Consider the following 12,967-nt stretch of genomic DNA (forward strand, 5'->3'; position numbering starts at 1 on the left):
CCTCATAGCTATAGACTATGCATGTTAATTGAATAATAAACATTATACTTTTAATATTTTCTTGTGATAACCTGCCTCATTTTCCACTGTCAAGAGATAATGTTTGCAGGACTCATATATTACATATTTTATCCTATCTGTATAATTGACTCTTCTGCTTGAGAGGTGTCTTTTTGCAGAAAAAAAGACAATTCTGAGAAAATTGATTTGAAAGAATATAATTTACTTTTGACATGGTGAACCTTCTCATTAAAATTTTCTTTTTACTGATTTGCTTTTAATAATTCTCTCCTGTTCTGTGAATTGTCTTAACTTTTCAAGGTACAGACTTTATTTGTAGCTGTAAGGTCTCAATGTACTTTGTTAAATAATTTTTTAAATTGCAGTAAAAGAGGCTTCTGGGTTCTTGCGTATTGGGTCTCTCAATGTTAAAGTTCGAAAAACCACCGAAGCATTCAACAACCTTCTCTCTAGGGACGTTGAGGCTAGGTTACATCGTACATGGGGATCTTCAGACTCTCTACCAGACGCAGTAAGTTAGAAAATTTTTTTGACATAGTTTCCAGGTATTCTATGGTGAAATTGTCTTTATGAATTGCTAATAAAAGTTTGTAAAGTTTAGTAAGAGTAATGTAAGCATTATAATAATTTTAATAACTCCATAATTTAGAAATTACCAATGTAATCTATTATGGCCTTCCCTCATAGAGAGAAGACAGGAAAAGTACGGTTCAGTTGTAAGTCTAGTACATATATTTGGAGATTTAGTTGTGATAAATGGTATACTGTTCTTTGTATTTTTGGAAGAGGTAGTGTGACAGAAGACTGGCTATGAGAAGATAGGAGGAACAGAAGCCAGAGCAAACTGAAATGATGTTGATAGATTTTGGTGATTTGTGAATGAAAGACTTGCCAAATATATGCTACAGTGGTAAAGATTAAGTCTAGAGTCGTTCACGAAGGAGATAGTGTAGGGCTTAGGTGGGATGTTGCTTGTTAGGGTGGAAGGTCAAGGGAAATGGCTTAAGTTTAGGTGTGATTAAAATGAAGTAGGGTTTGGTGGAGTTAGTTACTTTTCATAAAGATTAGAGAAAGTTCATCAGGGCAACCCAATTGAAAGTTGTTGGGCTGAAGTTTTATCGATGGGTTACTTGGACATTCAGCTAATTGGTTGTGTTTTTAGGTAGAAATGCAACTCCTTCCTTGAGCACTAAACTCATTAATCTGAAGCAGAGCAGGGATATGATCCAAAACATTGATGATCAGCCATGACATTGCATTGGCGGTAAACTAACAGGGAGAAAGTATGTAGCTTAGAGTCCAAAGATTTAGTTAAACACTGCACAGTCAATATGCTTTGGCAGTTGTTCCTTGACATTTCAATTAATATCAGGAAGAATACCAATCCTATCCGTAACCGATTTGAATTTCATTCGGTTATAAGGGAAAATATACTAATCGTAGAGACTAAAAGACTAGAGCTGCATTTGAAGAGGTGGCACTTGACAGGAACAGGTGTAAGCATGAATGTGAAATACGCAGATTCAAGTGAGATTCAGATAGAGGTAAAAGGCTGAATAAATCCCATTAGAATAGATCTATAAAAATAAAGTAAAATTTTAGAATAATTTCTGCACCTGCAGTTAAAAAATAACTACCAAGTTACTGTGTGTAATGGAATCTACTCATATGCACATCCAGTAATAATTATGATTAAGTTGATAGTTTGTGTTTAGAAGTTGGGAGTGGGCTTCCCACTTACTTTCTCTGTTGTGGTTAATGCATCTTTGCTTTCTTTACTGTAGTTATTGTTTTTGGAATACAACACTGTAGCATGAGGACCATCAAGAAATCTGTGATTAAACATTGATTGGCAGGTAAAAATTTTTAGGTTTTCAGTTACAGTATATTAAAAGTGTTTTGTAGTTGTCTGCCTGTTCCTAAAAAAGTGTTAGTTGATTGCTTTATTTGAGACATGACCTTACCAGAGCAAGGCACAGACTTACGGGATCAGTAGCCTAAAGGCTTATAGAAAAAAGTTGTTAAAACTTAGTTTCATAATATATAGAATAAGTTTAAAAAGCAAAACTTTAAGGCATGTGTGTTTAAAGCTGTTGGGTGAAGGCTTAGCAACCATAAAGCAAAAAAACCCTACTACCTGTGTTTCCTTGAATTTTATGGCCACTGGCTGATGTATTCTTAGATTTTTTTTTGTGCGAAGCACCAGAAAATTTCTTCTATTGTTGAGGGCAGATAGAAGAGGGTATATAGGAATATTTTTTTTTTCTTTTTTTTTCTTTTTTTTTTAAGTAAGAGGCAGGGGCATTTACTGCTTGTGATTATCCGGTAGTTGTTTTCTTTAGATATCCCTTTTACTTTAACTTTACCATTTGAGAATGACCCTTTTTTTTTTTTTTTTTAGCAGAGAGAAGGTTTCTTGACATTCCCCTAAGTGGAACAGGAACTTTAACATTTTTTTTAGGATGTAGTATTTCTTATTATTTGAGATGTGTTCAATCTATTTGGATTATTATAAAGTAGAAGTTATTTTCATTAATGTCAATTTGGTAGATTGGCACTAGATATTTTTAATATTAAAAGGACGAGTTGAAGTTAAAATAGAGCTATAATTTTGTCAACATATTTTCTTTAGGATGATGGTTTGGACCAATAATATCTGGAAGACTAGTAACAAGACTTTGTTCCAGAATGGGTTGTCAACCATGGTTTTCAAAACCTGTGAACTTTTATTCCCAATAAAATGGTCAGGATCATTGGTTGATAGTAATTCAAATTAGGGAGATAGGGATTGAAATACTGAATTTGGGCTATGTTATATAAATTTGCGATAATTCTAAAATTTATGCTATTTATATTACATTTACATGCACTAATATTAAAACAAACATCATAGGGTAATATACTAATTCAAATTTGGCAGATGTGGATTGAAATATATATATATATAAGTATTACATTAGTGATAAATTTTAAATATATTTATAAAATCATATCAATATTTTCAAGATGCAGATAAATACAGTAGTTGTAACATATATAAATTGTTGCAGAAGTATTAAGATGAATTGTATAATATTTATTTTACAGTAACTTCTTCGGTGATTATCAACAAAATGTTATGTGGGAGAGGTTCTTGATTGTTTTAGAGTAGTGTTTCTCAAACTCGGGGTAAATTACCTCAAAGGGGTATAACACTGTCTAAAAGTTCTTTGGATAAGAATTTCCATAAAAGAATAAATTAATTATAAAGTAATACTTAGTTTTAGTAAATAATTAATGATTTATTAAGCAAAGGAATGCCCATTTTTTTTTCTCAATTCGACAAGAAAGAAAATTTTGCAGATTAGGTGATGATGTAATTTGGCTTCTCAGTTGTTCTTTTGACCAAAGTTTGAGAACCACTGTTTGAGACTCCAGATTGTGGCCTTTGTATAAATGAACAAAATTTGTTGGAAATTCAGTATGAATATCTATTTTTCAAACCTTTATGCTGTTGACATGTTATAAAAATTGAATGTTTCAAGAGCTGTTAGCTTAGAACTTATGTAAATTAATTTAACTTTTAAGGATACAAAAATTTGCTCATAAAAGAATTTTATTTTTCGATGAAATCTTTACTTGGGTAGTTAAATTCATATTTATAAAACATATTTGTCCTTATATAATAATAATTAGAAAAGTTTGTTGTTTGTTTTTAAAACTTTGCATGTTTTTCTTAATCTTACAAGAGACAATTCCTCCACTTTAACTAGCTATAATATAACAGGGATATCTTATTAGTTTCTAATATAGAAAGCCAATAAGGACTTGATGAAGTAGCGACTGTAAATATAGGTGAAACGTGTAAGTTGCATATTTGAACAAGCCACACCATCATCTCTGAAGTTAAAATGTTGTCTACTATGCTTTCGACGTCATGCGTAGCAGTCTAGAAGAGAAGTGTAGGACAAGTTATATATGATTTCTATACATAGTTTACATAACAAACAAATTTGGATCTAGAAATCTTTCTTGGTTCCTCTACCCTGAGATGAATTATAAAAAGAGAATGGGATTTTATTCTCTTATGATAGTTGCTTGGATCATAAATCCTGTTCAAATATGTGAAGAAGAAAGGTGAAGTCTTAAAGTTCATTCTAAACACATGCAAAAGATATTCTATTACTTAGTGATTTTTGCATCTTTGCTTAAGTGGTTCTCCAATGATTACAACTCCAAGCGAAGCACAAGAGGATCTGGATACCAGACTCTTGCAGAGATCAACTGCCTCCCAAAATCTCTTGAAATGTCCCACTTGGAGAATGGTGAGGGTATCAAATCCACAGGGCTAAGTGGCATGATTCGTGCAGATTACAATACAAAAAACTCAATTGACTCAAGCCGAGAAGAGGAAAACGACCAGTTGTGATACCCAAGGTGTGACTCCAAAGTTTAGCCGGCAGAGTGTGGACCACTCGGAGGCACTGCTTGAAAACATGTTTCTTTTGTGATAAGCCAAGCAGATAACGAGTTTCTGCGCAAGGCTCTACCTTCGACTTGGACAGATTGGTCAGGAATGTGCACTGAAACTAGGAGACAGTTCATTTATTGCTAAACCGAGTGCTGGCGATATAATGACGCAAGATGCCCTGTACCATGTGAAATGTCTGTGTTCCAAAAAAGAGGGAAACCAAAGAACTTTGGATGATCAGGATGATATCAATCACTGCATCTCTCGGAGAACTGGTGTCCTACATATACTCCCCCCCACATACTCTCTCATGTGGGACTATTCAAGCTGGCAAAACTATCAAGTTTGTACAGCACCTGGACAGCTTGGAACAGTCTTGCCTGAACGTGTCCACTCGACCAAACTCAACTACCAGATCATGGTGTATTTTCCAGATGGAAGGAGCACAAACCTGGCCCGAGATTGTTCTGCTTGCTTTCAACGGAGGACATTGGGTTAGCCCTTCAGAAGGTGAGGAACCTAATAGTGATGGTGTTCATCTTGCTAGAGCTGCAAACATAGGCTGAAGAGATATGTTGGCGCTGAAGGCAGCTTTCAGTAGATCACTTGATACCTTCTGTCAGGAACAATCCATGCCAAATTCTCTCCTGGCACTGGTTGCTTTGATCCTGAATGGTCCCCCACAATCCAAGAGCAGTCAAGCGACTTCTGCATCAACACTGATTCATACCATCTCACAGCTCCTCATGTCTCCTGGAACTTGGGGGTCCACCCGAACTCAAGAGTTGTCTATTTAACGCTGCTGCAGTGGATGACATTGACCACAATCCCAGCTCGACTAGTCCTCAAGACACTGGCTTCTAACTTTTCAAGCACCTGAGTAGTGAAATGCATGGAGTTCAACGGCCACTAGTAACCATCTCAGATGATGTTACTACAACAGCAACCGCTGCACACCTACCGGAGTTATACACCCATGTGTTTCTTGGCAAACTTGAACCACCAATGCCCAAGCTGGCTGGTCCCAAGACAAAGTGACTACCATCTGATCCCGCAAGCAATGCAGGTGGGAGAACACAGGTACGCCACAGAAAATATTTTATCTGAATTCTGTAGATTATCCCCGTATTCATCATGTGTGTGGCTCAATCTCTTGTTAAGTCTGTGTGGTGCTCTGTGTTCTGTCTCTTGTTAGTCGTGTTGATAATTTCTCATCATTTTGACAGGCGGCGAGAGCAGATGGGTGTCACTGTAGCATGAGACACCACTACAGGGAGACAAGCTATCATGGGCTGCATATCATCCCAGCAAGCAGTCCAGCAGTCCATTCTTGAGTGTAGCGTGACCCTCACTTCATTGCTGCCTCTCTTCTATGCCCAGGCCAAGACAGCAGTTGAGAATCTCAACCGTGGTCAGATCCCCGTCTTCACTGTCGATCACCCATTGTATGCACTTGCCGAACAGATCCAGTGGAGATGGCCAGAAATGCATGGAGAAGATCTTCGTCATCCTATTTGGTGGACTCTACATTGAGATTGTTGCACTGAAAACAAGGGGTGATCTGGATAGCAGTGGGTAGACTGGAGCTCTTGTGTAGGCAGGAGTTACTACAGCTGAAACTGCTGATTCCCTCCTGAAGGCTACCCATATTACGAGCACTTGGCAAGCTCACCAGGTCGCAGCCAGTAGCTGAGTACCAGGCCTTATCAGAGAGACCAAGAAGGCTGATCACACACCACGAGCAGACCAAGCACACACAGGTAGCCTTTGCCAGAGATATGCAGTTATCAACACTGTACGTGAGATCAAGAAGCTGGGACAATAGCATGACTCCTATGTCCATGAGAGACTTGTCAACCAGACAAAGCCAATCACTTGTCCAATCAAGAGAACAAACCTCCCTCTTTTCAGCCAACCTCCAGTTAGAGATAAGTCAAGAACATAGCTGCAGTTGTCATCTCTGAAGAACAACTGCTCCCTGTTCTGTAGATTGTTCATTGCGTCCCAAACACACGATGAATATCTTTAAGAATTCTTTGCACACGAAAACCATGCATATCCCCCCTGCACTATCACACTGAGCAAGGTGAAATTTGGAAAATCATCTGATCTGGTTAGCTGCTTAGAAGATCTGGTCCGTCGATAAGAGAATGCTGCTACCGCTGCTGCAGTTGAAGTCATCATACTTGATGGTGCAGTGATTGTCAATATGCTGCCATCGTGTCCAGCAAAGACTTTCAACGAATATGCATCACAAATATTCTTGCCATGCATCACATCTCAGCTGCAGCATACCAGCAGGGTGGATAATGTCTGGGATGAATAACCTGACAGTTTGAAGGCAGGCACTAGGAAGAAGCGAGGCAAAGGCATCGTTAGACGAGTCGAGCCATCTACCATTCACCATGTCACTGGTGGGACAAGAGATTAGCATTTGTAATTACATATATAAACATATTTGCACATGCATCATCAATTCATATATACCTGGATCTATAAGTTCCACTGTTCCACTGTTAAATTTTGACTCTATACAAAAAATGTAAGTTGATGTTAGGTTAAAAAAAAACAGAAAACGGAAGCATTTCCCTCTTGAGTACAAGTGTTAAATAGTAACAGTCATTCCATGGTTTTTAAGTTTGTTGAAGAAGACCATCCAAAAAGACAAAAATGTACCAAATAACCAAATAAATAGTTTCTTTATAATTTGTCACCTTTATTTGCTGTCTCTTATATGCTACAATAAATATTAGTTGAATAAAAACCACTAGTAAAAGAGATAAGATGCTGCCCTGGCAATGTGCCAAATTTCATGCTTGTATCACCAAAGGCATCTGCTATAACTAAAGTCTGGAAGGAAGCAGTAGTCTGCCCTTCCTCTAAAGGGAAGCAGGGGCCCTTACTTTTTGCGAAAGGAGCTCTGGCCAAATGTTTGGCAGTTAAGTGTCACAGTGTGGCAACATCCTCCTCGTCTCTTATTGACAATAACTATAATATAAACTTAATCAGTCTTCAGCTTTTTCTTCTAGGAGTTGCAAGAATTTGTCAGGCCACAAACTTATAAAGTGTACAGATTTGGCCCAGAGAATCTTTACAAGCCTTTGTGTTGCGAGGCTAGTAGATAAGTGCCGTAGCAGCTTGCTATAGGGCTAAAGTGCCACCAACCTGCAAAAGTGGGCCAACGTAAACAGTTTAGAGAACATACAGCACAAAGAAATGAACCACATATAAGCTGTTGAGATCAAGCAGGAACAAACAGCATGAGCTAGGAAAAGAAGGTAACTTTAAAACTTCCCTATCAACTAAGGGTCCCAACAGGTCTATCCTTCACCCCTCCCAAGGTCTTTTACCCGTGTACACAAGTTAAGAGCCCCAATCAGAGCTGCTGGTCTTCTCTGGAAAGCAAGAAAGTTGGTCCACATCCTACTTGGAAATTTTATGGATTACAGATTCCTATCAATGGTTTAGTTAAAAAAAGGAAATCAAAATAGCAAAAAAGGCCAAAAACAGCGTCAGGAACCCAGGGTCCCAAGAGTAATCACAACATCCCTTTCAGTAAATTTTTTCCCAAGGGATGATGGATATAGGAAAGACATGGCATCCAAACAAAAAGATAGGTATGCATTGCCTGCAAGACTATAGCTTGCAGCAACAACTCTAGTTGCCTTGATCAAGCAGGACACTTTCAGATATTAAATATTTAAACCCCTCTCCTCAGACCCCTGACCCCAGGGCTGTCAGCAGAGGATCACACACACCAACCATTTCTCAGTCTAGGAAGCCTCTCATATGAACAAGGAGGTAGCAGCATTGACAACTATCATATTTTGCAGTGTTAAAGAATATCTTGCGGATTTTAATTTGCCCAATAAGAGGTGCTTGTCAAGAGAAAGAAGTGGAGTTTTTAGTATAGCAGTGTGCATACCAGTGGAGCAACTGGGTACTAAAAAACACCCCAGATTCAGTGGGCAACAAGTCCATCAGACATTATGGCCTTAAAGGACATAATCTTGAAAAATACCCCACTACTAAAGTGAGAGAAGGAGAAGTTTCCTTCTTCAGGACAACTGCCAACTTCAAGCAGCCTTATTACATACAATGCCTACTAAACAGTAAAGCTCGCTTTAAAGGCTTACTGCCCACGAGAGAGACTGTGACACGTCTAATAAGCCAACTCTCTCTCTCCTCACTCTAGCACTGATGTTGGCCAAGAGAGCAGTAGAGAAAGTTGACAACCTGTCTCCAGAGTTCTCCATCAACCAGTATCTGGTATATTGTGATTGAAGCCAGTCATCATGTTCCCACCTGAATTATCTTTTTCTGCAAAGTTGAACATGAAGACCCTTAACACAGTCATTATTGGCAATGAGACTGACTATCCATGAACTATAGGATACATTTCCAATTATTCCAATATAACTTTATAAAATTGTGTATTTTGCGGCACATGGGGATGAGAATGTGACTTCTCTGATAACTTGACAACTAGCTTTTATTGTCGGAGTCAGAGTCCCAGCTTTGCTCAACAAGGAACTCTTCTATTGTCAGAATCCGAGGTTTCGGACAAATGATTCTCACCCCATGTCAGCAGCACATTGTCTACTTGGGAAGGAAGATCTAGAATTGGTAAGAATGTCACTAACATGTCACAATTACATTAACAGCCAAGACTGCTTGGAGACATTTGTCTTCATGAAAATATCTGCACTCGCATAGGATGTTGCAACTGTTTCCCATGCATTGGAATCTGAGGAGTAGATGGCATCCGAGGTCTACTCCTCTATTCCTTATCAGAATGACACAGGAACTTTGGGTATATATCTGTCCTGTCCTTGTACAGAGGAGAATGTTAGTGGGGTTCTCTCTCCTTGCAGAGTTTTCCTCCCTTTTCTTGGATGCATTTAGGTGATGGGAACGAACCGATCATTAGATTCAGGTTGTCGACCGATGTCCAAGGAAGACCAACTTTAAGGCTCGGGTTGTCATCATTGTTGAACAAATTAAAATTGAACTGAACTGAAATTTTGCACATTCGCAACTCATTCTGAATAAATAAATGCTGCATACCATCATTTATTTCTATATTCCTGTCTGCATAGTTACCCGTTTACCTAAAAAGGAAAAAAATTCATATATCCAAAATGTAAGGGGCATCAATGTGTGTGCGCTTGGTTGAAGCTGAAATTTACCAAGTAAAATAGTGCCTAGGAACTTAGCGAGTGAAACATCCAGCACAACCTGGCAGAATAGGGTCTTTATTGTTATATTTCTAGTGGCCATTCCAGCCTTGCTTATGTCATAATCTGATTAAAGAGCGATGTTTTATATTTGTGTAGGAGCAAATTTTGACACATTCAATCCATATATGAGATATAAATTTTTTGAAAAGCTGATTCTTGGTGTTAAATTGTATCTTTTTAAAAAAATATCTCTACCTATAATTGTGTTTTAATTGATGCTGTACTCTTTTATAAATAATTGAAATTTTGATGAACTGAAAGTAACTATAAAGTAGTAACTTTACTTTATGCTTGTAGCACTAATACTTACTTTTTTTTCTAGGATAAAGAATCCAAAAATATGCCTCCTCCAAAGTTTGGTCCAATCAAGAAACGAAAAACTAAGAAAGATAGGGATTTTGTTGCTCCTCGTCCAGTATCCGCATATTCTGCACTTGCACCATCAGAATCTATTTCACCTACTTCTGGGACTGGAATGCCTCCTGTCAATGCAGATTCTGATTCAGATTCAGCATATGGGTTTGGCTCAGAGTGGCATTAGATCTGAAATTGTGAAACTCAATATAAGTGACTCATGAAATACTAATGATTATTTTAATTTGCAAGATGTGAATGTAAATTGTGTTACTTTCATATAAGTTTTCCACTAAAAAATCTACTTGCCCCAAAATATTATTTTTGTTAGTTAAAGGAAGAATGATTAATAGCATTTTTTCAAGAAAGCACTTTAATTTGAAATAGTGTTCATAATTTTCATTCTCATCTTGTAAATTTAGATGCTTTTTAATGATTGATTTCATATATATTTTTATAACTTAATAAAAACCAAGGTAATGAGCACAAATTTTAAACACTCAATCTAATAATCATTATTATATATATACATCATCGCAACATTTATCATTTTGTAAAATTTGATGTAAAAAAAAATGTTTATTTGTAATTGGTCACAGATCTGACTTATAAAATAATACTCTTATTCTCATCACTAGTATTAACTTTTAGATTTCAAGGAGAATGTACTTAAAATATAGCTCTCTTCAACTTACCAGTTTAGTTTTATTATGAAGGATGAAGATTTTTTATATACTTTTCTAGATTGATAGGTCATTTTGGCAAACCAGACAGGGCTATAGCAGCAAATTACAGTAGAAAGGAGATATTTTGGCTAAAAGCAGCACATGTACTTTCTGAAAAGGTTCAAATAAACCAAAGTGATCTAGATAAAAAAAAACTTTAGGTCAGTAATGATTTTTTACTAATATGGCCAGAAATAAATTAAGAGCATTAGTAACACACGATATGTACCCTTGATATCCTTCTGTGGGTAAATTTTTGTTATTGCTGTATTCCAGTGTGTATATGTAACACAAAATACTGATGTAAATTTTGTTAAAGTAATTAAAAATCTATTTGTTCAATCCCCATTTAATTTTCCCCATATTTATAAACTTTTCAAGATTACGTAGATGTCACACACATGGAGATTTAGATGTCATGTATATATTTTGAAAGACAAAAGTTTCAATTTTATAACTTATTTTCAAGCTTCACTTTAGAGAAACTTTTTAATTCTAGATATTAATTAAAATGTTTAAGACCTGTGAACTATTCTTAACGCCGAGGCTCTTGACCAGACGTGAGATAGGATTTAAATTCTGATCCTGAGACCTTTTCAAGTTCTTTTCACGGTTCCTTTGAAAACCCCAGCGAGATTCTATACACGCTCAAGATCCTGGATATTGTGAGCTACTTCTAAGCCGAGGCCAATCTTATCAGAGCCCTTCAATCCCCACTAGAGACAAAAGTTCTTTCATTTAAGAAAGATGAAAAAACCGTATTGTAGCGAGGGTCCAACCAGACAAAAACCTCTTCTACACCACTTGATGGCAAAAGTTCTACCGATAACTAGAAGCGGAGCATTGGGGTACAGCCCCATGTGAGACTCTTGGGAGCTGCCAAGGTTATTTTGAGGCCAATATTGTCAACATAATTTTGAGAAATTGTTAAAACTTGGTAAATGGCAAAAAGCCCAAGGTATCCAGATGTAGCTGATGTGGAAGGTTTCCTGAATGCAGCTAATGCTGTGACTGTTAAGCAGTATACTGGAAGTTATCAACAAAAAAGGGCCTTTAATGTAAATTCCCATATAGCAAGAAGTCTCTCCTGTTAATTGAGCATGTTTGATAGAACGGTTCTTGTTTAAAAATAGACCTTGCTGGCAGCTCTCACATTATTGGCTACAGAGGTGCATACTTGTTTTGCCAATTGCAAGAATCTGTGAAACAATGCCCTTAAAGGTGCTTGTAGAAGTCACGACAGTGGAGTTGTCCTTCAATAACAGGTGTCTTATCACAAACCCGGTTGGGAAGTTTGTAATGCTTATACTGTTGCTTGTGAATATCAGGAACTCTGGAAGTGAGATTAGAGTGGAAATCCCCTGGAAAAATCTTGTCAATCAGCCACCAAGCACAACCATCCTATGTCTCCTGTTCCACTGAAACCCACAGGTCGAGAATTCACTGGTTGCCAACTAGTCACTTCCAACAACCCTGAAGAGTTTCGCTGGATTAAGGCCCCAGTTTAGAAAGAGTACTATAGTGACTAGATAGGTCTCAGATGATTTTGTCAGTATTGAACTTCCAAGTTTTTGTGGTCTTGCTCAACAGTTTTCCTAATATGAATGTTTCAATGGGGGTTATTAGCACATACTCATGACATTTATCTTAAGCTAGGCTTAACAATTCATAGCCTTACCAATTAAAAACTAATCTCAGAATGTGACAAAGGAAAGCCAATTACCTCTATTCTGCATGCATTGCTTCCTGGAGCACACAGGAAGGCTGGTAGTTGAAAAATACTCAAGAGAACGTTGAACATGTAAGCACTAGAAGAGTTTTGCAAAGCTAACAGTTCTGAACTGTTAACTAAAGGCCTGAAGACAAAGAGGGGGTCTGAAGGATCGGTTTTTGATATATAGATGAACATATTTTAGGTTTACTACAAGTGTTCTTCAATGACGGTAAGCCACATGGTACTTACCATCTTCATTTTGAACGGAGTCAAGAAAAAGGAGATAATTAACTGGGCCCCAGGAAAAACTAATTCCCAGTTAGAGTAGACCGTAAAAACCAGGAGAACTATGTGGAAGAATTCACATTCCTTTGGGTCCCGAACGACTTCCACATTAACATTAGGAATATCCCTGCCTTTAGTGTGAGATAACAAGGAGGACATAATACCCTTATTGCATCCC

At 37.3% G+C, this 12,967-nt stretch overlaps 1 protein-coding gene across 1 annotated transcript in view; it reads left to right on the top strand.

Annotated features, from left to right (window-relative positions):
• LOC137633239 (uncharacterized) overlaps positions 1 to 11,132 on the top strand; it is a 59,442-nt gene extending 48,310 nt beyond the window's left edge. Inside the window, exons 6-7 of the mRNA XM_068365435.1 lie at positions 387 to 532; positions 10,034 to 11,132. Coding sequence (XP_068221536.1) covers positions 387 to 532; positions 10,034 to 10,252 — 365 coding nt within the window. The 3' untranslated portion in view covers positions 10,253 to 11,132. The remainder of the gene's footprint in view (positions 1 to 386; positions 533 to 10,033) is intronic.
• The last annotated feature ends 1,835 nt before the right edge of the window (positions 11,133 to 12,967 follow it).

The sequence above is a fragment of the Palaemon carinicauda genome, chromosome 42 (assembly GCF_036898095.1).
Source record: "Palaemon carinicauda isolate YSFRI2023 chromosome 42, ASM3689809v2, whole genome shotgun sequence".
In the NCBI taxonomy this organism is placed as follows: domain Eukaryota; kingdom Metazoa; phylum Arthropoda; class Malacostraca; order Decapoda; family Palaemonidae; genus Palaemon; species Palaemon carinicauda.